We start from the raw sequence: 27,185 nt of genomic DNA, 5'->3' as shown, positions 1-27,185 counted from the left end.
TGAGGTGGCGTCTGTAATCTTCAGCCACTGGGGCCAGCCTTGCTGTGATCTTTTTGCTTCCCCGTCAAACAACAAATACAGCAGCTACTTTTCCCTACTTCCCCCAGAGGGGGAGTCACCGAGGGATGCTCTGATCCACAATTGGCCCACGGGACTTCTCTACATCTATCCCCCATTCCTCTGATCCCACAATTTCTAAAGAAAGCTCTTTGGTTGAGATGCAAGGTGATCCTCATAGCCCCATTCTGGCCTCAACAAGTTTGGTTCCCATTTTTAGGCCTCACCTAGTATACCTGCCATGGATTCTGGACCCTCTACCAGATCTGATCACTCACCCCCAAGGGTTGAGTCACCTGAACCTGTCCAGTCTCAAGCTGACAGCTTGGTTTCTCCACTTCCACTAGTCGCCAGTCAAGCTAATCTCTCCTCACCTGTTTGAGAGATCATTCTGGCCTCTCACAAACCATCCACCAGAAGACTATGTCAAGATAAATGGAAAAGGTTCTCCATTTGGTCCAAGGAAAACATGCTAGACCCATAATCGGCTCCAGTTACTGCAGTGCTTCAATACTTGGCTAAGAGTTTTGATAATGGAGCCTCTGCCTCAACAGAACGAGTGCATCTAGCAGCAATTTCCAATTTCCACAATGGTATAGATGGCACCCCTCTTATCTCTTTCCTCAAGGCTTTCCTCAAGGGGACCTCTCATCTCAGGCCTCCTCTCAGACAGCCCGTTCAACCATGGAACCTCACTTTAGTCCTTCACTCTTTGACTCAAAAACCCTTTGAGCCTGCTGCTAAGTGTGACCTAAAGTTTTTGTTTTGGAAATCTTTGTTCCTGGGACCATTACCTCTGCTAGAAGAGTTTTGGAGCTGCTGGCATTGTGTATCAAGAGGCCCTATCTGGTCTTTCATAAAGACAGAGTGTCACTTTGGATGAACCCATCCTTTCTTCCCAAAGTTGTTTCTGAATTCTCTATTAACCAATCCATTGATCTGCCACTGTTTTTTTCTGAATTTTGCCAATAGAGGAAAGTATTGCCTTCACTCCTTAGACGTACATAGACAATTAAGATTTTTATCTAGACAGGACCAAACCTATCCATAAATCTGAACAGCTTTTCATTTCCTTTTCAGGACCCAAAATGGGAGAGGCTGTTTCCAAAGTTACATTATCAAGATGGCTAAGGGACTGCATACGTTTCACCTATTTCCTTCATAATGAATCCATGTCAAAAGTTAAAGCCCACTCCACTAGATCTATGACAACTTCTGTAGCATTCCATTACAGGGCATCCATGGATGAACATCTGCACAGCAGCTACTTGGGCTAAGCCTCATACCTTTATCAATCATTACAAATTGGACCTGGTCTCCAGGGGGAGAGCTGCCTTTGGCTCAACGGTACTCATGAATGTTCTTCCATAACGGCCGCCGATCAAGGTAGCTTGGGATTCTGTCCCATCAGTGATGAATGGAAAGAAGATGAACAACATCAAATAAAGAAGTTATATCTGACCATAATGTTCCATCTCTGTTGTTCATCTTCTTTCATTCATCACTTCCCACACTCCTTCCCCCTCCAAAGGCTCCTGAGGGATGCTTTGGGTCAAAGTGGTGCCCTCGGGTACTTGTGTAGACGTGGCCTCGGATTTACTTCCTTTTCATAGCAAACTCGATATGAGGTAACAGGGAGAAGGGCATTCTGGGTAAAGGCTTAACTCGAGAGTTTCTTTGGCTGGCGCAAGCTTGGTAATAGGCCGACTCGGTTCCAAGGGTTTGGAACCGAACCCATCAGTGATAAATGAAAGAAGATGAACAACACAGATGGAACGTTATGGTAAGACATACCTTCTTTTTTTGATACATAACAGTTATTTCTTTTCACTGAAATTTTGATTTTGCATGAAGCAGGATGGCCTACCATTAGGAAGTCAAATTTGTCTTTTACCTTATTAATGTTAGTCACATTTAAAGAGCTTCTTACTCTTCCAGGAAGAGTTACTAAGGACATTAGCTACTTGTCTCATTTGTGCAGTGTATACTTTATTATTCTGTGCCTTGTAAGCTGTTCTCACTTTGGAACTTGCATTAATCTAAGTTACTTTTAAATTGTTCTTGAATGGAGTGCCGCATGTCACCCAGATATGAAACTTTTGCACCTATTTGGCAAATGCATAGAGCCTGAAGGGAAAAAGACGAGATGAACATGAAATTCTCTGTTCCGTTAGTTGTTTTGATATTGTAATAGGTAAATCACAGGCTGCTTCTTATTTAACCAGCCTTGTATTTCATTATTTTTTTATAATAGAATTGATCAAAATGGTGGGAGGACAAAACAAGATCTAATTTGTTTGTTAAATTATATCATATTTGACTTCTTAAGTATTAACCATAGTTATTGTTAAATGATGTAATACGGCAATATATGCACTACTGAATGCTGCAAATCAGCCAGCTTTAGTACAAACAGGTACTTTGGTATTTGCTATAAACTTCTGTCTGCCAGATATAGTATTTAGCAAACTTATATTTCTTAGGCTTCGACTAGAAAATATCTTCAGACATAAGTCTGTCTCCAGATACATTCTCTGAATTTTTACATCAGTCTTACTCAACTAATTGGGCAGCCTGCTTGTGATGGTGATATTATTGATCAGATGACCAACACTGCTAAAAATACTACCAGTCTTATATAATTATTGCTTCCTTGGCCATGTTAAATTACTTCTGCATTTTTTTCAGTACAAGTCTATATAAACTTCAGAAGGCATCTGAAAATATTTTGAAATTATAGTAATACTGATTATATATTAATGCCAACAAACTGAAATCAGTCTTGGGATATTTTATTTATTTTATTTATTTATTTTTATTTTATTTTACATTTGTTGACCGGGATAGTCTAACTGGATTTATGTCCATTTTCAGTAGAGTCCTGGGGAGATAAGCTCCAAGAGATTACTAGACTACTAACATACAGTTACTAGTTGTTATACAGTTAAATACTACACATTTTTTTTTCAATAATAATTCTTTATTATTTTTATAATTGTTCATACACACATTTGAGCTTAATATACACAGGTAGTTTCCAAACAGTATTACAAAAAAAAAAAAAACAATCCTAGAACATATATACATTATATACATGAATGCTTTCATTTTAACACAAGAAAAGACATCTGAAGAGTCTAGACAATTAGTATTATCACTTATAATAATTTGATCACTCTTAAAGTTTACTTTATAGTACTAGTATCCAAGGGTTATCCTGGGTTCCACACATTAAGCCAATATAATGTTGAAAATTTGTTCCCAGATTTTCCGATTATTAATATGTTTGGTATGATCAGTAATTAGAAACTTGCAGGCTAGTATGTGTTTTATCAATAGAATCTTGAAGTTGTCCCATGAAGTTTGCGATGGATTCAACCAATTAGTTGCTATATAGACTTTCATTAACAAAAAGATATTCATAAGTATAGTCATTTGGGATGTAGTTAGATTATTTGGGGGAATATGTAATATAGTAAATTCCCAGGAAAGCGTGGAAGTTTGATAACCCACCGTCTGCAATTGTAGTTTCAAGGAATTCCATAGTTTATATATACACTTACAGCTCCAGAACATATGAAGGAGATCTGCCGTTTCATTTTTACAGTATGGGCATTTAGGAGAGTTTTTAGAGTTAAATTTATGCAAGTTAAGACGCGTATAATAAGTGTTATTAAAAATCATCAGTTGAGTAAAAGTTAACTTTTGGAGGGAAATTGATTTACTAGTTAAATTGATTGCTTTTAATATTTTACTATTTTCAGTCAAAGGTATTTTTTCTTGCCAATAATTTGATAAAAGGACTTGATCTTGATATTTAATTTCTTTTATTAGTTTATATGCAGATGTTATATATTTATTCTCTTGTAGGAGGGCTTGCCATAAATTTGTACATTTCGTTAAATCCTCTTCATTAATTTTTAAATCTTTAAAATAACATATATAAATCTTTGATCTGTCTCAATATTATTAAGTATGATTTGGGAAGGTTCCATTGCTGTCTTACTTCATGAGGCACGTCTTTCAAATAAGGATATAAATCCCGTAATGTTAAATTAATAATAAGTGGGAAGTTTTTTAGGTCGATTAATTGATTATTAATTCTCAGGTTTGGATTCCAATGAAAAGGTTGTAAAATAATAAGGTGTTGTGTAAGATTTAATGAGGTGAAGAGATTTTTGTAATAGTGTGATATATATTTTAATATGCTCCATTAAAGCCAGTGATTTCAACGTATCTTTCCTTAGAAAAGGTAATGATTTAGGATTAATTTTCAGACTCTACATATTTATTATTCAATTTTAACCAGTTCGGGGACCAATTCTTGCTATGTGTATCATAATTAGCAATTCTTAAAATTCTACTGGCATTTACAATTAAGTAATATTTTTCAAAATTGGGTAATTCTAAACCCCCTCTGTCTTTTGGGGTCATCGATTTATCGTATGAAATTCTAGTTTTCCTTGGTTTCCAAACAAATTTAGCAGCTTCCGTGTGGATTTGTTTAAAGAACTTCTTCGGGATTAAAACCTGAACAGATCTGAAGATATATAATAATCTGGGTAATACGTTCATTTTAATAATTGAAACCTTTGCTAACGGTGGTAATTTAGTTTATTCCATCTCCTTAGGTCAGATAAAATGTGATCCCAAATTAATTTGACATTATTAATATAAAAGGCCTTATTATCTGTAGAAAATGTGATACCTAAATATTTAATCTTTTCTTTTGATTTTACTTGCCCTCCCAATGGTAAAAGCGAAAAGGGTTTCAGAGTTTTTAATGGAAATATCTTGGTTTTTGTAAGGTTTATTTTATAGTTAGATATTACTGCAAAGTTTTCGACATCTGTTAATAATTTCTTGGTATCTGTAACTGGAGTTGTACAATATACATTAAGATCATCTACAAAAGCTGCCATAGAAATCTTGGTACCATGAAGTATTGGGGCATTATGATATACATTAGGTTTAATATGTAAAAATAAAGGTTCCAAATATAAATTAAATAATAAAGGGGATAGAGGACAACCTTGCCGGGTTCCATTTTTAATTTGTATTCTTTTGGAGAAAATCTTGTTGATATATAAGGTAGTCTATGGATTATTATATAATAATTGTAATGTCCTGATAAATTCTTGCGATATGTTAAAAAATGGTAAAATGTGGAATAAAAATTTTATGTTCACTCTATCAAAGGCTTTTTGTGCATCAGTAATGAGTGCATGCAAATTTAAATTCTTTTGATTGGTATAAGAAATGAACGTATGCAGAGTTAAAGTATCGTCACTAGTTTGCCTAGAAGTTAAAAAACCCGTTTGTTCATTTGAAATTATTAATTTCATTATTTTCTTCAGTCTGTAGGCTAAAATAGTAGTCATAATTTTAGTATCGATATTTAAGAGTGAAATAGGTCTAGAATTGTCGGGGTTTTGGTGATCCGAATTTTCCTTGAGTATTAAAATAGTTTTGGATGCATTAAAATGAGGGTCGTTAATTTTATTGTTAATAATATAGTTAAAAGTATATGCTAGTATTTTAACAATCGTATCACTAAATGTTTTGTAAAACTCAGAAGTAAGACCATCTGGGCCCGGCGCTTTATGTGATTTCAACTTATTGATTGTTGTTGATATTTCTTCGGTGGAAATTGGTTTGGTTAAATCTTTATGCAAATTGTCTTCTAATTTCGGAAAATTAATTTTTTTAATAAAATCATTATTAGTCTCATTTATACGTGACTCATCTAACTCACCATACATTTGAGAGTAAATCAATTCAAAGGTATTAATAATATCTTCAGATTTCGTATAAATTTTATCCTTGTAGAGTATCTCCGTAATTTGAGAGGGTGATTTAGATTGGTTAATAATTCGAGCTAAAGCCCTTGATGGAGTTTGAATAAATACTACACATTTTAAACAGTTCAGGAATCTTCAAAGTTTATACAAAAAACATGTTACAAGCATTAGATAAGATATTTTAGACTTTACATACAAGACTTCATTAGTAACTAGAAAGTAATTGTTAAACAAATGCATACTTCAAGTTTCAACAGTTCAGCAATGCTTACAATTTAAACAATATATTGTTACTCATCATGTATTTTTGCCATAGTTATTAACATTGCATTTAAAACTCATGTACTATTTGTTTGCAAATGCAGGCAATTTTCCAAAGAGAAAACTTATGTGGTAAAAACATAAACTAAAAGCACTCTTTTATATGAGTTTTTTTTTTTATTTAGTAATTGTAAGGGCACAGTAAAACGAATGAATGAATGTATAAACTGAAATGTACTCACCTTATTTATATGCATATCTCTGCACAGTATAATTTCTGTGTTATGCACTACACAATATTTTGTAAACTTTGCATTACTAAAAAGTTTTTATATTTTGTCATTACACCTCAGATCATTAGCACTTCCATGAGGCTCCACTTTGGATACAATATTTATTTAATGGGTGCTTTTAGGATGCAAGGAGCAAGACTGTGTTATTGACAGAACAATTTCTATACAGTAGGTATGCTGGAGGAGTAGTACTCTCCAAATTCTTCTTATTGACCTATTTAATTGTGGAACTCTTACAAGCTTTATTCTGTTGAATGTTGTGATGAATTTTCTTTATTTACTTGTTTACTGTGTCTTTGGCTCTTCATTTCATGTTGTTGATCTTCCCATGGACTGTTGACAGTTTACTCTCACTAGTTTTAGATGTAATGATTTTCTTAGGTATAATTTGTATAAAAGGATCCTTTTATGTATGAGATGTCTACTTTCTGTCCTGTATCCTAGAGTCAAGATTTACTGCTAAGGATACTTTCCATGAGCTTGAAGACTCTCCTGCTCTTGGTAGTACAGGGATACAAGTCTCATTCTGTACATCTACCAGGGATCTTCTGAGTGTGCAGTAAAGACCCCCTTCCTCTATACTTCTGTCGATATTTTATTGTGTTCTGTGGAGAGTTCATTCAAAACCAATTTTCTTTCTTCTGCAAGCTAAATGCTTATTAACTTGATTTTTATCACATATTCTCAAAATGATGACATATTCTTCCCTTATGGTATTTAATTTCCCTATAGCTCCACATTTATCATTTTATGGGATTGCAGTTTAATTGGTTTGTGTCCATAAATATGTCAAATTACTTAATATTTATACTTTGCAAGAGTTCCCTGTGTGAGACCCCATAACCAGGAATCAGAAGACTTGAGGAGGGGGCATTTACGAGAAATCTTGCCACAGTACCAAATTTTGCAGAATGAGAAAGTCCATATTTCAAGACTTACTATGCAGATAATGTGTTCCTCTTGGTTGTTTTGTTATAGTGAGCAAATAGCAAAACTAAATATGTTGTCAGCCGCATATTTCAAGATGATCATAATCTGCTAGACTCCTTGATTGGAAAATGTAGATGTACTGGATTCTGTGTAAATACACAATTATATGGTTGCACCACATGATTAGTTTGCTCTCTTAAATCGTCTTTGGTCATGTTTATCTGCACTCACTTCATTGTTTATACTGCTAAAGAGGAAAGTGGTAACCTAACCCAAGGAACTGATGTGTTTTTAAACCTTATGCCGCCAACCTTAAAATTATTTGCTTGTTTCTTGTGCAAGCATCTACTGATTCTGGCACTGGGTTTCTAATCCTAAAATATTTATAGGAATACTGTAGAGGTAATTTGAATTGTTGTTTCTATATATTACATAGAGAGCAGAAGAGGGGTGTTTCTAGTAGTATAAACCACACATAAAGCAAACTTAATGCATTGTTTTCTTGTGTCAGTTAACAGTAATGCACTTATGTTGTTTTTAACTTCTCCTCTTCTAGCTTCTGTTTCAAAAGGACCTACAAATCACCCATATGTACTCTGCAGAAGGTGAGGAAGTGCAGCTTTCTTCATCTGTATATCCCACTGGAAATGTTGAAGACTGGCTCCTAGAAGTAGAAAGGAGTATGAGGGCCAGTGTTCGTGATAACATTGAAAGGTCTTTAAAGGCTTACCCACAGGTAAGAGGTTCCTGAATGAAGAAGAAAAAAAAATGCTACTACATCATCTGTTATAGCATGCTTTAAGTGTGTGCTTTGTTAGAAGTAGGGAATTACTGAAGCATTATATGAAGGAGAATGAAAAGGTTAGGTTAAATTCCCTACCAGTGTAGATGGACTCTGGCACTCCAGTGATGGATTAAAATACGTAAAAGCTATTCAAGAATGGGAGGCTTTCCAAGATATTAGTTAATGAGTTGGAGCTATTCTGCCTGGCTCCCCATCTGTTTTGCTAAGAGAGAGTGTTAACAAATAGGAAAAATTGATCACTAAAGCTTTCCTGTCTAATCTGATATATATTTTTGAGCAACGTTTTCTATTTAAATCATCCAGCCATGGCAAGAGTACAAGTGCAAACATTTACAGAAACCTTATATAGTACTTCCATTTTCACCCTACAAGGAAGTAAAGCTGAAAAGAAATAAAGTTGTTAATCTACAGTAACAGAAGAAAGAAGAATAAAAAAACTAATCCAAAGCCAAAATAGACAAATAACTGACAGTGCAGGAATTAGACAAAGCTCTTTCTCCATTGCACTGAGTTTTATCCAAGGCTTCTAAATTGGAAGTGTTGGATTCTAGCCAATCTAGTTTTTCCTTTCAGAAGTAGAGCTTCCATTCCCTTAGATTCAGATAGCATTTTGCTTTGTGGTCTTCCTGAGTTTTACACCCATAACGCATTATTTGACACCATTCAGGAGGTATTTTCTGATATTATATTGAATGAGAGTCGAAAAGAATCCTTCATCATTGAATCTGAATGAGTATACACAGCTTGGAGGAGATTGTCCTCATCAGGTGTACCTAGACTGATTAAGACTATAGTTTTTTTATTGCATTATGAGGGATAAGGGAAAAATAGAAAAGAAAGTGCCAGTTCCAGGAGACAGAGAACTTTTATCTCAAAGTTTCTGTGATCTTAGAGATAAGGGGTGTGGAAGCCTGACCTCCCCCAAAAAAAGAAAATAATTATTTTGTAATATATATTTTTTTCTAATGGCTTGGGGGTGCTGTATAGCACAGGCTTTGGATCTTTAGCTATAATTATTTGCCTCTTGGCTAAGCACAATATGATTAATCATAGTCAATTCTTTAAAACACCTCTGCGTTATTCAGATGACTTACTTTTATTTTTATTGGTTTTAGTTTGTTTACAGGATTTTATAAATAGATTATAAAAGCAACCATCAGTGCACTGGAGAGAGTTTGTTAAAGACTTCACATAACTTCCTGTATCTTTTACTTTGGGTCTTCAAACGTCATGCCAACAATCAGAATCAATTAATTGTGATCCCTAAAAAATTGCCAAAATCACAATTTAAGTGTTTTTTGTAGGAGTCAAGACCCTGCACCACCTAATGTAATGGCAAGCCTCATAACCCCAAACCTATATATACCTATTCAATGGTTGTACAAACTCAAAAGAGAGACTTACCATAAAAAGGGCATCACTGTCAGCACATCTGTCCTACAGTGATTTCCTATGGAGACATGCCGATCCTCAATGACTTGAGCTGTACAGGACAAAGTTTCTGTTCTTCTACAGTCTTCCTCAGCAGTCAGCAGTGGCATATTATTGCAAGGTACTAGGTCTCATGGCAGTGTCCATACCCTTGATCACTTACAAACTATATTCGGTATGAGAGTTCTCCAGTGGGCCCTTCAGTTCCATTGGTCTCAGAATATGAACCCAGTGGTACACTAAATTCACATATCTCAAATCTGCAAATGGCATTTGTCATGCTGAATGGATGTTAACAATATGTCTATAGGCAGTCCCTTCCATCTTCTCATTGCATGACAATATTCACCATAGATGCATCAGTTTTGGGGATGGGTGGCTTTTCAGTGGGCAGATAGCTCAGAGTGTCTGGCCACCATCAAGACCCTCCTGCATATCAGCATAGTGGAGATGAATGCAGACATTTTTATCCTCTAAACCTTCCATGATTACCTTCCAGTAAGTGTTCTGATCCTGCACATAGACAACATGACAGGTGTGTAGTACATCAACAAGCAAGGGGAATCTCAGTCTTACCCTTTATACCAAGAAACCATAGGAGTAATAGAATGGTCCATGCCCAGCAACTGTTTTCTGGAAGCAGTCCATTTTCCTGGGAAGTCAACTTCTCAGCATTCAAACCAGGTAGATGCTTGCTCTTTCCAAAAGAATGGTCCCTCATCTCCTCAGTGACAAATATTTTTTCAAAAATGGGATAACCCTGCTCTGGCCTGCTTGCATCCTTGACTATGACCAAGTGCAGGGATTTTTTTCTTCCACTTTCCATTGTTGAGGAGCCCTCTGAGGGATGCTATAACTCAAAAGTGTCCTTTGGGAATCCTCTGTGTTTTCCCGTATTTCTCTGATGACAGTTTATTCAGAAAGTAGAGTAGCTTCTAAAGGCTGCAGTCATCTTCATATTCGTTCTCTAGTCCAAGCAGTTCTGGTTCTCTATTCTTGTTTCTCATCTGTTTGAAAAGTCCCTGTTACAGGAAAAAACAAAGAATATCCTGTACCATCCATCAACAAGTCTTACCTAAACATTTACTTCCTGCAGCTCACTGCTTGACTTCTCCACTAATCCCTCTCATTTGTTAGCTATAAACATACACACCTTTTCCCAGAAGCCCATTAACAGAAAAATGTATTTGGACAAATGGATGTGTTTCTTGATTTTGGTTATGCTAAAGGGTTTAGAGCTCTCTTTTGCTCCCAGCCTTGCAGTACTTGTCTATTTATCTAGTATCTTTAAAACTGTCTTTAGTCATTCTTAACTAAAATTCATATGAGTGCCATTTCCTGTTTTCTCCAGAGACATGATAGCCCTTCAGAGACTTCCCCTTAGAGACCTGTATTATGTAATCCTCTAACACCTTGGGAATGTATTTTACTTTTCCTATGCCCCTTTTCAGCTAGATGCTACGGCAAACTTAAAATTTCTGTTTCAGCAAAGTATTTTCTTGGTTGCTTTTACTTCAGCATAAAGAATTTTTGTACCTCTGACATTTTCTCTTGATCCTTCTTAATTAGTCTTTCATGATGATAGAATTACTGTCAGGGTCTGTCCTTTTATGTCTGAATTAGCAACTAAAACTACCTTAAACCAGAATAGTTATTTGCCAGTCTTCTTTCCTGCTTACATTGCAGACAACATGTTGCTTTGTATCCTACCTCTTAACTGTCCATATTTTCATAGAATGTCCAGATTTTGTACTCATATTGTTGGTTTGTTCATCATAAACTTTGTGGTTTTTCTGGTAAATCATTGAGGATTGGAATCAGTAAATAATATTGTACATTGGAGTTTCAGACTTCATATACTTCAGAAAATGTAAGCTAAACACAAATACTGTTATTCTAACAAATTTCTAAGTTTGTGAGAGCAATATTTAAAATCTATCCTTGTTTTTTTGGCCTTTTTCCCCCTAATAAATTCAGTTTTGTCCTGATTTCTTGCACTTGGAGGTTGAACAGTGGGGCTTGTATTGATATCCATCTCCAGTTCAGGTACTGCTTAGATAGAACCAAGTTTTGTTCCAAATCCTTTCAGTAAAAAAAAAAGATTTTCAAAAAATACTTGGGCATGTTTGACAACATAAACGTGCTGTAGTTGCTTAATAAATTAATTTTATTCCTTTCTTAAAACATCACTGTGTCATCCATTAAAAGCATTACATAATTTTCCGAGGGAGCTACTGTTAAAGTAGACATTGTACATTTAAGGAGCTACAGTACATAGTCTGTCACAGTAGCCTCAGTGTATTTAAAACTTAGTTGTGTGTGGAATGTCTCTTTTCACACAGTCACACTTCTTTGTTCTTTGTTCTTATCATTTATTACTAGCTTGCATTATTTCTTTGATTATTTTTTGACACAGAGTTGTACCGGTTCAGACCAACATATAGTGCAACAGCATGACAACCCTAACTCCATACTTTGCCTTGACCCACAGAATTTAAAGAGCTTTAGCCAGGTGTTTAACCCCACTGGGCTTTGGTCACCAGCACCTCTAAACTGGCAATAACTGGTGCCAGGGAGATAAGTATTGATAGTCATTCTCAGTCTATGGCTTAACTAATTGTGTTCCCTACTGTCCCTAGTGCATGCCCACTACATCCAAGAGCTTTCAGTAGACTTTGTAATGTGGACCCACCCCTCCATCTATGAAGGAAGCCTGCTCCAACCTCCTTTTGTAGATGGCATCTTTTACGATCCCCAGTCTTCGCCAGAGATTCTACCATGGTTAGTATGATGATACTCATGCTTCCTTCCCCACTACATGAAGAGAGGCAACCAAGCAAAGCCTCTTCATTCTTATCCCACTCACCACTCCATCTTCATCAGGTGCCTGAGCCACTTGTCTAACATGGATCAACTCAGTCAGAGCTTTATCTCTTTATGCTATTGGAGCTACTTCCTTGTATAAAACAGTATAGTTCACAATCCTTTTCTTTTCTGTCAAAGCTGGCTCTTCATGGATTTCCATACCAAATGACAACAAAGGATCAAGGAAGCTTCAGTTAAATGGTTTAATGGCTAAAGTATTTGGTTTTAAAACTGAGGAAGCCCTATTTGATATTGGACGGAAGTGCTAAACTTGTTTTATGTTTTAATAAAATACCTTGACATTTTCAGTGTATATTTGTTTTGGGAATCATTCTATGGTGCTGATGTCTGCTTCTTGGGGCAGTGGTTATTTTTGGAGTTCTGTGTGATTTTTGACTTTTTTTTTGGCTATCCAACTTGACCATGTATGATCCCAGGTGCCTTATGGCCCCTTTCTATCTCTCTGGTGTATACCATTACATCACTCTATGTGGCTTTCATCATGTTCAAGGAAGCAGTTTGGGGAAAGCACACTACCAAAGTAATAGAAGAAAAGCAGGTGATGGTGAGGATCATCCATGACATGTGAAAACTTTTCATTGTATGCTTCTGCAACCTTGACAGTTTCTGTATTTTGAACACGCAGTGTCAAAAAAAAATGCTAACTCCATTGATTCCTCTGTAGCATTAGTGTTATCATAACAGTGCTATCTTCATGAAAGCTTGCCTTATAGTTGTACTTTCAGGACTAGCATCTTGTCTGCACTAGTGGATGTTTTTAAAATGGGTGGCCTCATTTCTTCACTCCTAGATAGAAGACTTAGCCATTAGCTATTTGATCAAACATGGCTCGGTCAACTCCTCAAGTGCCAGCTCCTTTGTTTGAACCTTGAACAGCTTTACTGTAGTCAGAGCTACAGCATCTACACCAGCCCAGCTAACCAAAATATGTGGAGGAGGGATGGCCACAGTAGCTTTCATACTCAAGAAGGGACAGAAGCCTCCCAAGTTTACATGAAAATGGACTAATTTTAGTCTCTTTTCAAAACTGTGTAGGGGATGGTCCTGGAATCTTCTTTGCAAAGAAAATGGAAAACATAGCTCTCTACGAGTTTGCCTTCTCAGTCCTCTGACTTGATGCTACTGCAGCAGTATTTAGTGAACATCTGTTAGTATAATCTAGTGCCTGTTATACTACAGTAGTACTTCCCAGTCATGAATTTCTAAATGAGTAGAGTCTGAAGCTAGAGATGATAAATGAACCAAATACAGTGGCTATAACTTGAAGTACTGATTTGGAATCAGTTGATGTTATGTTGTCCCTATCTCACCTTCATTCTTGTTGGTTAGTTTTGGAGCCAAACTTGGCTCTGACTTGGCCATATTCTAAAGCTCGAGAGCTTCCACTGGCTCAAGGCTAGTCCCTATCCCATCATGCCTAGCACTAGTTACCCATATCTCATTTGCTGCATGAAGCTTCGAGATTGCTGGATACTGGCTCAGGCTAAGTTTTTGAATTTTATTGTTGTTTTTCTGGTTTAAATTGTAATTTTTCTTCAGAGTCTTTCTGTAGTTTAGTAGTGTTTGTTTAGCTCCCTATCTCCGTTTTCTGGTTGCTGTTGTTTAGGTCATCGTTCTTTCTCCAGGCCTATTCCCCTTGTCGAATCCATTTTTTCTTAGAGGATCCCCCCTTCTTTTTAGCCTGTTTCAGTTAGAGGGCTTTTCCCCTTATTCCCTCCCTTTCTTTTTCTGATAAGGAGTAGCTGTTTAAGTTAGAGGCTCATTGTTGTTAAAAAAAAAAAAGGTTCTTAGTAGCTATTGTGAGACTGTTTGTCTGATACCTATACCTTTAGCGTATCGTGGTTACTGTGTTGGGCCTTGTTGTTGTTTTTTGTCATAATGTCCAAAGAAGTGCCCAAAGAATCCAAACTTTCTGGATTCAAAAAATGTCACTCGTGCTCCCAGAAAATTACCCTGACTGATAGACATATGAGTTGCATTAATTGTTTGGGGGCCGTGCACCTGCAGGACTCATGTTCTATTTGTCACGCTTTCAATGCTAGAGCCCTGCAGGAGTGCAGAAACAAACTTATCTTGCGAGGTTTACTAAAAGGGCCTCCATCAGATTGACACTCCATCAGAAGGGAATCAAGCTAGTAAACCAGGGAAATCAACCAAACCGACAACTTTGTTGGTTCCAACTTCGGAGCCATCAAGACACTTAGAGAAATCTACCAGTTTGTCCGATCCATAATCTCTTGGGTCCGACAAGACCGTATCTCCTGCAGTTCCATCAGTTTCCCTGGACCTGTCTAGGAGTCATTAAAGGACTAGATCTCCTTCATTGGAACCAGTGCAGTCTGCTCTACAGTCACCACTCCTGCAGTCTGTGGTGGTCAGTCACTGATTGTCCACCCACTCCTCCCGATTGTCCAGGAGTCTTTCGGACAGTGATGTGGAGAAGGTGGTGAAGAGGCTGCTCAAGACACTGGCTCCTGCCAAAATTTTATCAAGCCCAGCCCATATGGATTTGGAGCCAACTACCCTTCCTCCCAGACCATCTATTCCTCCTTTGACTCACCTGAGCTCGGAGCCGGAGTGCATGGAAGTCATTGTGGTGGAACCATCGGTTCTGAAAACCTCTGGTCTCTCGGTTCCGACATCCACTCCAATCTCCTCGATACCTCCTTCCATCAAGGGATCTGGGAGCCGACACTCCTTTGTCGGCTCTGGGGGGCAGCATCAGACCCTTGTCGGACCCCACTCTCCCTCTTGGAGCTTTGGTGCTGGTGAGCTCAACTCCCACATCGGCCTCAGAGCCATCACCCTCAGTGCGGGAGAGGTCTCTCAACTCTTAGCAGCCAGGGACACTCTTGGGCCGGGAGTGTGGTGCCTTTGACGTGATGAGGAGTGTACTGTCCTCTCAGACAGCTCCTCCCTCAGCTTCAGCTACTCTGTCCCCTTTGGAACCAGTGTCTTCCCTCTCACCACCCCTTCATTCTAAGCGCATGAAATCAGTGCACCAGGATGCCCCATTGGGTGATCCCCTCTTCCGAAACCTCCCTAGAGCATCCCCCTGAGGAGGTCCCTTGGAAGAGGATATGTAAGAGGAAGCATGTGGACTCCCCTGAGTCTCTGACATCGGACACGGACTTGGAGGACTCAGATGGGTCCGACAGTCCCCCTTTGAGTATGTCTCATTCTCTGACATCCTGGAAATCCTCAAGCAGAAGGGTGACTGGAAGTCCCTTTCCCCTTCTGAGGACGAGTCCATGTACCTGGATACATTCTGTTCCCGACCCTCCACCTCTTGGATGTCTCTGTCCTTCGACTCGCTGCTAAGGGTAGTAAGTCAAAAGGTGTGGACTTCTCCAGAATCGATGGAACCAGTTCCACGGAGGCCCAATAAATTCATAACAACCCCTGACGACAAATCCTTTCTACCCAAGGGTGTGCCAGTTGATGCCATGGTGGTGGCAGCGGCCACTAAGAAGGAATTAGCAGAGACTTTAACATCTGTCCATACACCAAACAAGGAGTAACGTACAATGGACAGATATGGGAAGCATGTCTTTTTTTCAATGGCCTTTACTCTCAGGTCACTGAATTATCTTTCCCATTTCACCTACTTTTAGAGGGATCTCCTGAAAGAGCTAGGAGATACCCTACAGGATCCTACAGCTGCAGGATCTGCAGATAAGACTGCTTTTCAGCTTGCGACCTTATCTTCCATAGTTAACTCTTCCATGCAGCTTATCTCCTACGCAGCCGATGGAGCAAGTAGGGTTGCAGGCACAGGAGTTGCCTTATGAAGGCATTTCTGGATACACCTTTGTCAATTTGCGGAGGCTTTCAAGTCCTCCTTTACCAATGCCCCCTTTGATGGCTTGTCTTTGTTCAGGCCTAAGGTAAAAGAGACTCTAACCAGGTGTGAGCAAGATGGCAAGACTCTCTCTGCCATGGGAGTATGTTTTTCCATGCCTTCTCGACCTTACCTCAGAGGTCAAAAGGGTGGAAAATGTGGTTACGGAAATCCCAGGGAACTTCACCTGACGCACGTGGTAAATTTTCCCCCAGGGGCAGAGGGGAGAATAATAATGGGAGACACCGGTCTCGTGGCAGAGGGGGTCCACAGAGTCAGGGCAACAGAGATACGTTCTCTGGGTGGCCCTTACAGCGCTCTTGAAATGGGATCCACCTGTCCACCTCTGGAGGCAGTCGGGAAGATTGTCACTGTATCCAGAAGCCTGACAAGAGATCACAGTAGACACATGGGTACAGTCGATAATATCCAGAAGATACAATATTCCTTTCTCCATGCCACCTCTTCCCCAAAAACAAAAATCCATCCCAGATGTGCCATCCAGTCTGAGGGGACAAGCAACTCTAGAAGTTCAAAAGTTGTTAAGAAAAAGTCATCCAAGAAGTCCCCGCAGACCAAATCAGACCCAGAACTTACTCAAGTTTCATTTCGGTACCAAAGAAAACAGGGGACTGGAGGCCCATTTTGGACCTCAGCAGACTCAACAAGTCTGTCAAAAAGGCAAAGTTCCAGATGGTGACACTGCAGTCTATACTTTCCTTTCTGGGAAAGGACAATTGCATGTGCTCCAACAATCTCCAAAATGCATACTACCATATCAAGAGGGACAGGTGATCCAGGAGATTTCTATGCTTCCGGCTGGGAGCCGGTCACTACCAGTTCAGAGCTCTGCCCTTTGGCCCCACCACAGCCCCCAGGGTGTTCACCAAATGCATGGCCATAGTCATGGCTCATCTGAGGTGTCTAGGATTCCGGTTGTTTCCACATTTAGATGACTGGCTCCTTACCTCCACCACCGAACATCGACTAATCGAGACAAGGGACACCACAATACACCTCTGCTCTCAGCTAGGCATCACTATAAACTATGAAAAGTCTGCTTTGTTGCCTTGTCAATATATTACATTTATCAGAGCAGATCTAGACACCATAGACATGATAGCAAAATTGCCTCAGGAGAGAGTGTCCACCATTCGACACCAAGTTGCAATTCTAGTTGGGAGAAAAAAGATTCAAGCAATATTTGTTCTCAAAGTCCTGGGATCAATGGCATCAGCTATAACTCTAGTTCCCTTGGTGCTTTCCACATGAGGCTATTGCTCTGGCTCCTCTTTGCCCAATGGTCCATGTAAGATCTACCCACGTCTCACGAAATTCTCATCATGGAGACCTGTAAAAAGGACCTAATATGATTGCTTCAGTCCACCCAGCTGATGATAGGCAGACTGTTCATTCTCCCCCAACCAGTGGCCACGGACGCTTCCCAGATAGGGTTTAGGGAATTATCTGGGACAGACTGTTCACAGAACATGAGTACCATTTGCACATAAATGTCCTCAAAATGAGAGCAGTGCTCCTGGATTTGTAAGCACTTCATTGCTTTCTCCCCATAGGGACGATTGCGATTCAGACGGACAACATGTTCGTGGTGTGGTACATCAACAAACAAGGTGGAACCAGATCCTATCCCTTATGTTGAGAGGCATGTTAAGAGTATGGCAATGGGCGATATCCTCCCAATGCTTTCTGATTGCAACGCACATCCTGGGGAAATCCAACGTGATAGCGGACAAACTAAGCAGGGCTATCCTTATGACTCCTGAGTGGTCCCTGAAACAAGAAATTACAAATCAGATCTTTCACAACCGGGGCCAGCCTTGTTGCAATCTTTTTGCCACATCCATTAGTGCCAAATGCAGCAGCTATTTCACCCTATTCCCCCCACCGGGACAATCACCCAGGGATGCGCTTGTTCACGATTGGCCCACAGGACTTCTGTATGCCTTTCCTTCTTTTCGTCTGATCCCCAAGACTCTGAAGAAAGCAAAATCAGTGGGTTGCAAGCTAATCCTCATTACCCCCTACTGGCTTTGTCAAAGCTGGTTCCCGTTTCTATGGCCCCATCTCCTGAAGGAGCCTTGGATTCTGGACCCAGCTCCGGACCTGCTGATGCATCAGATGGGCACACTCCATCCTTCCTTACAGACCCTCAAGCTGACAGCTTGGTTCTTCCACTTCCCGGTTTAGCAAGGCTTCCTGACATCTCCCCGGCTGTTCAACATATTCCCATCTCCTCTCACAAATCCTCTACGAGGAAACTGTATACTAGTAAATGAAAACGGTTCTCTTGTTGGGCTGTCAACAATAATATTGATCCTTTTACTGCACCCATTTCAAAGATACTAGAATTTCTGGCTGAAATTTTTAACCAAGGAGCAGCAGCAGCAACTATCTGAGTTCAGTTGGCTGCTATTTCTAACTTCCATGTGGGAGAAATGGGTTCTAATATTATGTCCCACAGGCTATGCAAAACTTTTCTGAGTGGTACTGTTCTTTTGAGACCCCCAATAAGAGAACCACTTCCCCCTTGGCATCTAAATTTAGTCCTAACTGCCTTGATTCTTCCTCCATTTGAACCAGCCAGTTCTTGTGCTCTAAAATTTTTGACTTGGAAAACTATTTTCTTGATCGCCATTACCTCAGCTAGTAGGGTATCAGAATTACAAGCCCTTTCCATTTGTTCCCCTTATTTAATTTTCCACAAAGATAGGGTTTGTCTCAGGACCAATGCCTACATTTTACCAAATGTTTGCTCAGAGTTCAGTCTAAATCAATCGATAGAACTACCAGTGTTTTTTCCGAACTATGGCAACAAGGCAGATTATAAACATCACCAATTGGATGCTCATAGGCAATTACGTTTCTATTTGCACAGGACTCAGGAATTCAGACAATCTGACCAGTTGTTTGTATCCTTTGTAGAGAACAAAAAGGGAACTCCAGTATTGAATGTGACTTTATCCAAATGGATTTTGGATACCATTACTTATGTCTATAATTCACAGAACAAGCAACTACCAGGGAAAATTTGAGGACACTCAACCAGGGCTTTGTCTACCTCTACTGCCTTTGGGGCCAGACTGTCTTTAGACTCAATCTGCGTGGCGGCTACATGGGTTAACCCCTATACCTTCATTACTCATTACAAAGTAGATGCGACCTCCTGGAACAGGGCATCCTTTGGTTCCATGGTTCTGAAGAGTATATTCCATTGATGAGATAGGGACAACATAACATAAAGAAGTTATGTACTTACCATAATGTTCCATGTTTGTGGTCCTTGATCTCGCCTTCCTTTTTGCATCCCACTCTCCTTCCCCCTCCTGGAGGATCGAGAGGAATTATCTATATCTGACTATACAGGCCTTGATTCCCTTCCTGCCTTATGAGTTGGACAGAATGAGAATTTCTACTTATGGCTTGAGGGTTTCTTCTTATATGCATATATACTTATTTTTGTTATATATGTCAATAGTTTATATAGCTACACTTTGTGGCCTAGTGTTATGGATTATCACAAATGAGATCTGGGTAACTAGCACTAGATATGATTTGATAGGGACTAGCCTCGAGCCAGTGCAAGCTCTCAAGCTTTAGAATATGGCCGAGTCGGAGAGGAGGGTCGCCTCCAAACCTAACCAACAAGAAGGAAGGTGAGTTCAAGGACAACAAACATGGAACATTATGGTAAGTGCGTAACTTCTTTATTTTTCTTAAGGCAAGGATGCCTTATCAGTAAATCATAACATCTGAACTACTCACTAAGGAAAGTATGACTTCCAGGCAGCTTTTCTCTTGCAGAATTAATTTTCCTTTTTAGGCCATTGCCGATCACCCAGCAATGCTACCTATATTGGCTAGTAGTGTATGACTCTCATAGTAGCAGCACTGACATGTGCCCATTTCTTTTCTTCTCATCACTTCAAAATAGTCATTTGGCTGTATTTTCTAGTCTTTTAAACATGTCATCTGTCTTCAAGACTGCAATTTTATTGCTGAATTTTAAGGCAAACTGCTTCAGTTTTTTCTTTGATTACCAGTATTTACCATTAGGATAATGTCTTCTCCATCAAAATCTATAAACAAGTGTCCTTGAGATAGAACAGCTCCTTAAAAGATTTCCATTTCACATTTATGGTGTGTATGTTGAAATGCTGTTGACTGTAAGTGCAGTCTTTAGCATACTGAAATTGCAAGCTCCCATGTGAAGTATGTACAAAATTGAAGCTTGTGTTTTTGTGTTTTTTGAGGTATAGCATCTTATAGTTTACCATATATAATTGCAGGGGTTGTGAAGCCACATGACTCTACATCAGGGAATGTAGCAAAGATTGCTTTAATGGTGTAACAGTGAGATGGTATTCATCATTCAATCACTGTTGCAGTAGCCTAAACTATATGGGACATATCCTGCCAAAGACAGGATGACCTGCCAGCTTCTGAAACTTTAGTGCCCTAGCCACTGCACAGATTAAGGAAAGCTGTATAAAGTAAGTGGTTAATGCACCAAATCTGAATAACTTTCTTGCTATTGAAGAACACTCTCATCTACAGGTTTCGAGTGACTGATGATCACCTAGGGATTTTTCAAAGTTAGGCATATAAGGATTGCCTTCCAGTGTTAATTATACTTTGTGAGGAAAATATTTTTTTATCTGTCAACATTTGTTGCTAGGGGTTTTGGCTAGTGTTTTTGTTCGTTCTCACAGAAGCAATTTACCTCAAAATTTAAATTTTAAGTAATTGGATAATGTCAATTTACCATGCGTCTGCTACCTGACTGTCAGTCAGTTTTTTTTTGGCAGAGACATGTACCTGAGACACAGCTCCTCATTTGTTTTCTCGCTGATCAGTAAGTTAAGAGAAAACCTGTATAGGTGCCTTCAGTTTTGACTCCTGCTTCTTTTTGCCTTTGCCACTGATCAGTGGCTCTGCGGTGGCCATTTTGGGTTCCTTGGATCACTCATCATTTTCTCTTTGTCTCTTTGGTGGTGTTGCTCCTCAGTAAGCCACCAAAGGCCTAGAGGCAGGCATGTATCTACTGCTGTTAGGTTGTCCTTTTCAGCCATGGAAGAACCATGCTTGTTGACATGAGAGGAGGGAGCAAAAGGTGTTCCTTTGTGAAGCCACTCTGAGGAATTTGATTCTTGGGAAAGGACTGTTCTTCAGGGTGTTCTTTTTCTTTGGGATTTCCCAGTTAAAGGAAGCATAAAGTTAGGCATTTCCTTCACCTGTGTCATTTAGGACAGACAAGAAATATTGTTTGGAGTTTGTTAAAAGTTTATTTAAAGCATTTCATTTGTTACATTCCGTCTTCTCTTCATTTAAAAAAGAAAAGATTTTCCTGTGTCTCACATTCTGATTCTTACCCTAATGGACAGGAATTAAGCTTAGACTTTGTTTCGCAATCAACTACTCCACAGAACAGGGATATGACTCTGAGGAAAGATTTTCTTCAGAATCCACATCTCAATTGTTGCCTTTTTCTAATTATGTTGCCAGAATGGAATAGTTATTTCAGTGGGAACAAAAAGAAATACCAGAGTCCCAGCAAGTATATCATGATTTGATACAGGTGGATTTTCCTCAACCCGCAGCTGTTTCTCCTGTTTTTCCAGCCTTAGAGGATGCTTTCCTTGCAGCCTGTAGTTTGTCTTACAGTCATCCACCTGCCCCCAAAAAGTCAGATAAATTATGTAGGGTCCCCCAGACTAACGCATTTCTTTTTTTTTCAAACCCTAGATCAGACACTGTATTGATTTCTGTGACAAAACCATCTTCTGCCAATTGGCAGCTAACACTAGTTATTCCTTCTGACAAAGATGGGGAAGCTTTTCATAAGTTTGGGAAGAAAGTTTATTCTTTTTCCACCTTGGCATTCAGAGTATTCAGCTATCAGACTGACATGTCAAAACTGCTGTCTTCCTATGACAATATGAGAAAATTACTTGCTTACCTCCCTTCTTCAGAGACTAAGATATCTCTGAATTCTTTATTATCATCTGTGTCTCAGGTAACCAATCATCTCTGAAATGTTCTTATGACACTGCTAATGCTGTTTCTAGATTATTTGCCACTGGGTCAACGATGAGAAGATTTGTCTCGCTAGGTCATCTGAATTTACTGGAGTATGTCAATGCTGAGCTCCTGAGTAAAGAGGTATTGTTTGTCCCTTCCTCTGCTGAGATCCTTAAAAGATTTGATGAAAGGGGAAAGCTAATTCAGGGAGATTTTTCAAACCTCCATGCCAAAATACAAGAAACACTTCTTCCAGATCAGGTCCCTTTTATAGGAAACAGATTAAAGAATCCAAACAAAACACATGCAAAGCAAAATTTCAGAAAGCAATGGCAGGGAGGTTCAGGAAAAGAGGAGAAAATCTTTCCTAAGCCAAGGACAATCTAAAAAAGCAGACCGACTACATGCCTCATCATCTTTTTTTCCATCTCCACTCTGGCATTGTAGTAAAGCTTTCCAAAGTCAAGGTCTTCACTTCCCTTTACGGCACCAGATAACTTCAGACACTTTGATTCTGAGAATCATATTATTTAAAAAGGCTACAACTAGCAGAAGGATTCCCATCCTCCTTTTTCAAGAGATTTCACCACATCCATCCAGTCAAACCACTCTATTTCCTCCTGTCCTATATCAAATGGTGTTTCCAGGGATTATAGAAGCTGTCAATCAGATCAGGCAGGGAAGGAGTTTTATTCAATAGTATTAATGGTGCCAAAGAATGAAGGAACCTGGTGACCTATTCTAGAGCTATCTTTTGTGAACCAAAATCCCCAAAATTCAAAATGCCCTCTCTGCAGCCTCTGTTACCTCACATTCCTCCTCTTAAGTTTTCAATAACTCTCAGTTTAAAAGATGCTTATCATCACATTCCAGTTCTCCAAGATTTCAGATGATGTTATATTTTTTTCTGTCTCTGGTTTACATTTTCAATTCTTTGTTTTTTCTTCTGTATTTTCAACAGTTCCAAGAGTGTTCACAAAGTGCCTGGCTCCTGTAAACACCCATTGCAGGTTACAGGGCATTTACATTTTCCATATTTAGACTGCCTTATATTTGAGGATTCTTTTACAAGTTGCCAAGAATCTGTGGCTTGAATAAAAAATGTAATTCCTCAGTTTGAGATTTCAGGTGAGCATAGAGAAATCTCTCATTCTGCCTCACAACATAATGTTTCTGTGATGTCTCCTGGATATACCCCTCATGCTGAGCTTTCTCCCTTAGGACAGCTTGGAACATTACAAGGAACAGTTTATGATATTTTCAGCCTGGTTCTGACATCTGCTAGGGAATATCTCAGGAATCTAGGCTTCATGGCTTCTACAATTCTCATGATTGCTTTGGCCAAGCTTCACATGAGGAAAATTCAGTGAATCTACAAAACGGTTTAAACCCAACATCAGCACCCACTATCATTTCAAATCCTAGTGCTGGAGTTTGTAAAAAGAGAGTTACTTTGTTTGGTGAAGCTGTTGTCTCTAAACCTGGGTCTCTGTTTCTCCCTTCAAACCCCCAACTTAATCTGTAGTCACCAATTTTCAGTGCATAGGTCAATGTTTCAGTAGTCAACGCTAAATAGGTCCTACTCCCTGGGACTGACAAGCTTACAAACTCCAACTGAACTGTCAGGATCTCAAACAGAGCTCCATATAAATACAGTCTGAGAGCAAAAAACTTCAGAACTTTTTTGCTGTCAGTTAGCACTCCTGTGAGCGTACCCATTGAAACTGTCGGACGGCTAATGATCCTTCAAACCTGGCAAATACCCCCTTTGGGTTAACTTCCATTAATTTTATTTGTCTGAAGAAAGTGTGTTTTTTTCTGACTGAAGTAGATGGTTTAGCTAAGAAACTTACTGTTTTTTGAACTATCATTGCATTTCTAAGGGAAGGTATATAAAAAACGTATATGAACATTTTGTGTGAAAAAGTCTATTTTTTGACAGAATATTTACTCAGGTTTTAAGTAAGTGTCTACTAGGGACAGGTTGCTGTGCTTGTGGTAGACTGCCAGTGGTTTACTTACCTCAGAACCACTTGTTCTCTACATACACTTTGAGTAATCCAGGTTCCACTATCCACCTTTATGATCTTTTTCTCAGCTCTTCAGTGGAACAAATTTTGGTCTCTATGACTTTATCTTTCCCTGTCTACAAGAAGAGAAAAGTTGTCAGGGAGTGTTTGGGTTTCAGGCTGGCTCCAGGTGCACCTCAGTTGGGACCAAGACAGAGCTCCATGACTGGAAACTTCATCCTAGGCTTTTACAAGAATTGATCCAACTGTGGGGAACACCTCAAGTAGATGTATTTGCCTCCTGCTCCAGGCCTCCTTGCAGACAGGCCTGGTAGACAGATGCCTTCTCATTCTAATAGAGATGAATGCTCCTGTATGTTTGTCCACCTTTTCCACTGATATCCAGGAATGTTCATCATTTGATCAATGCTGCAGCAGACATAGCTATATTAGTTATCTCAAGCTAAGGAAAAAACAGCCAGCCAACTTCCAAAGTTTAAGGTCATCTTCCACATGCTCAAAGCATTACAAGCTTTAGCACAGCTAAAGAAACACAGTGGTATGGGTGAAACGCTTTCCTGATGCTGAAAAGCTCTCCTAAGAACTTTTGAAGGTCAATGGTCAGGTAACTATTCTCCATTTTTGGGCACATAAGTTCCCTTTGGGATAAAAACCTTCCATGTTTTGTCATTATGATGGAAATTGAACTTTTTATGTAAACCAGATGTCATATGCTGGGGGGAAGTGTTTTAACTGACTGTGATGTGACTCACTGTTTTACTGAGAAGCACTACTTTTTACTGTAAAAAGGTGTTAAAACTAAGTTTAAATTTGTTTTCTGACTGAAACTTTTTTTTTCTTTGTGGGGGGTGGGATCTACTTTTTTAATACTTACGTGTTTTACTGTCGATTGCTGTCAGGCATCCCTGGGTTTCAGGCACGGCATCTGATTCAGCTTCACCACTGAGCATCTGAAAAACAAGAACATTTTCAAAACTCCTTTGTCTCTTCAGCAGACTAGAAAATTGCCTCAGCCACAGATGCCCAACTCTGCTGTGGCTGGTACAGGTTGCCCTGACCATTCTTTTTCCCTGGCTCCCTTTGGTGTAGTCCCTACAGCAACCATGGAATGGGGTTATACACGTCATCTGCAGCTGTTGAAGCAACCTTGGTGGGCAAGGAAGAACCAGTCTTGCAGGTCTATAAGAAGGATACCTCTCTGCCTAGCCAGACTGGAATGCCTGTCCCTAGGGAAGCAAAAAGTTAGACATATGTCTTCTGTCTAAGTTATTTTGCTCAGGAGTGATTTATTGGGATTAACTCAGGGTTTGGTTCAGACTGTGGACCTTTCCTAGTTCTGGTGTTTCTGGTAAAAGAAAAAAAATGATTCTTCATTTATTGGTGAAAGTCAAAATTTTGAACCACAATATGATTGTGAAGGGACAGTTTCTGTTTTTTCTCCTTAGGTTTCTGATACGGATTCTGAGGAAAGTTTGTCGTCTAACATTTTCTTTGAAGGATTTTCTTTTTGTGGAACAATCTCCAGAATGAATCAGTTGTTTCAGTGGGGACATAATGATCCTCCATAGTCCCTTAAGAAACATTATTGTTTACTGCAACTAGAATTTCCTGAACATACTCTAGTTCCTCCTGTTCTTCCAGCACTAGAGCACATGTTTATTACAGCCTGTAACTTACCTGACAGCCACCCTGCTTCACACAAAAAAGCAAATAAATTGTATAAAGTTCCTCAGTCTTATAATTTTTGTTTTAAACCCAGATCAGATTCAGCAGTGACTTCTTTGCTGAACTCAGCAGCTGCTGAACATCTGGATATTGCCAATCCTGCGTGCTTTGTCAAGGATGGGTATGCTTTTAACTGATTTGGGAAAAAGTCTGTTCTTCTGCAACTCCAGTTTTTAGAATTCTCAGTTGTCTAATTCATATGTTAAGTTTATGCATGCCACTTTTGAGAACGAGGAACATTATGGCTTTTTTTCACTCATCTGAGGAAAAACATCTTTGTGTGGTCTTATTACTTCTCTGTCTGAAATGGCTTATCCATTCTTTCATAATTTGGCTTATGCCATTTCTAGGGCTGCTGCTGGAACTGTTATGAGGTGATTTCCTTGGCTGCATACAAAAAACTTCCTGAGGATGTTAAATCTGACATTTTGAATTCTTCTTTAGGCAACTTTGAACCATCTGCTGCAGAAGTCCTTAAAAAGTATGATGATACAGGCAAGCTGATGTGGGGAATTTTCAAAGTTTTTTCAGCCTTCTGTCTCCAGGTTTGTCAAGGAGTTTAATGCTACCTCTACAGCATTTTACAAAAAGCAAAATAAGCAGACACAGCAAGATGCTGGTAAGCAGAATTTTAAGAAGTAATGGCATAAAAACTCCAAGAATAAAAAGAAAAGCCATCCGGAATAAAGGAGAAAGTAACAGTCAGCTGCCTGTCAGGTGCCAGGATCCGCCACATAACACATGCTCTCAGGTCTCTCAACAGCAGGTACAAATATGACTCTGTCATTGTACATGTAGGTGTGAATGACCTGAGACGTACCTCCCTGAATTACATAAAAAGAGACATGGAAGAGCTCTCGGATTATGTAGCACAGCCGGGTATGACCCTAGCCCTAAGCAGCATCCTACCATCACCCAGAATGATACCACAGTACAAGCAGAAAATGATTGATTTCAACAATTAGTTACGTTTCTGGTGTCATTCTAAGGGGATCCATTATCTGTCTGCCTGGGATGACATGATTGGCAGACCTCAATGCTTTGTCAGAGATGGCCTGCATCTGTCATCCCTGGGCTTCCGGATAC

At 39.3% G+C, this 27,185-nt stretch overlaps 1 protein-coding gene across 1 annotated transcript in view; it reads left to right on the top strand.

The window, feature by feature from the left end:
* DNAH1 (dynein axonemal heavy chain 1) overlaps positions 1 to 27,185 on the top strand; it is a 5,225,710-nt gene that overhangs the window by 2,003,366 nt on the left and 3,195,159 nt on the right. Inside the window, exon 25 of the mRNA XM_044076389.1 lies at positions 7,899 to 8,078. Within this exon, the coding sequence (XP_043932324.1) occupies positions 7,899 to 8,078 (180 nt within the window). The remainder of the gene's footprint in view (positions 1 to 7,898; positions 8,079 to 27,185) is intronic.

The sequence above is a fragment of the Protopterus annectens genome, chromosome 7.part0 (assembly GCF_019279795.1).
Source record: "Protopterus annectens isolate FY-2018-M chromosome 7.part0, PAN1.0, whole genome shotgun sequence".
NCBI classification, from domain to species: Eukaryota; Metazoa; Chordata; order Ceratodontiformes; family Protopteridae; genus Protopterus; species Protopterus annectens.
The sequence above is the reverse complement of the archived record's forward strand: the minus strand, read 5'-3'. Positions and strand labels throughout refer to the sequence as shown.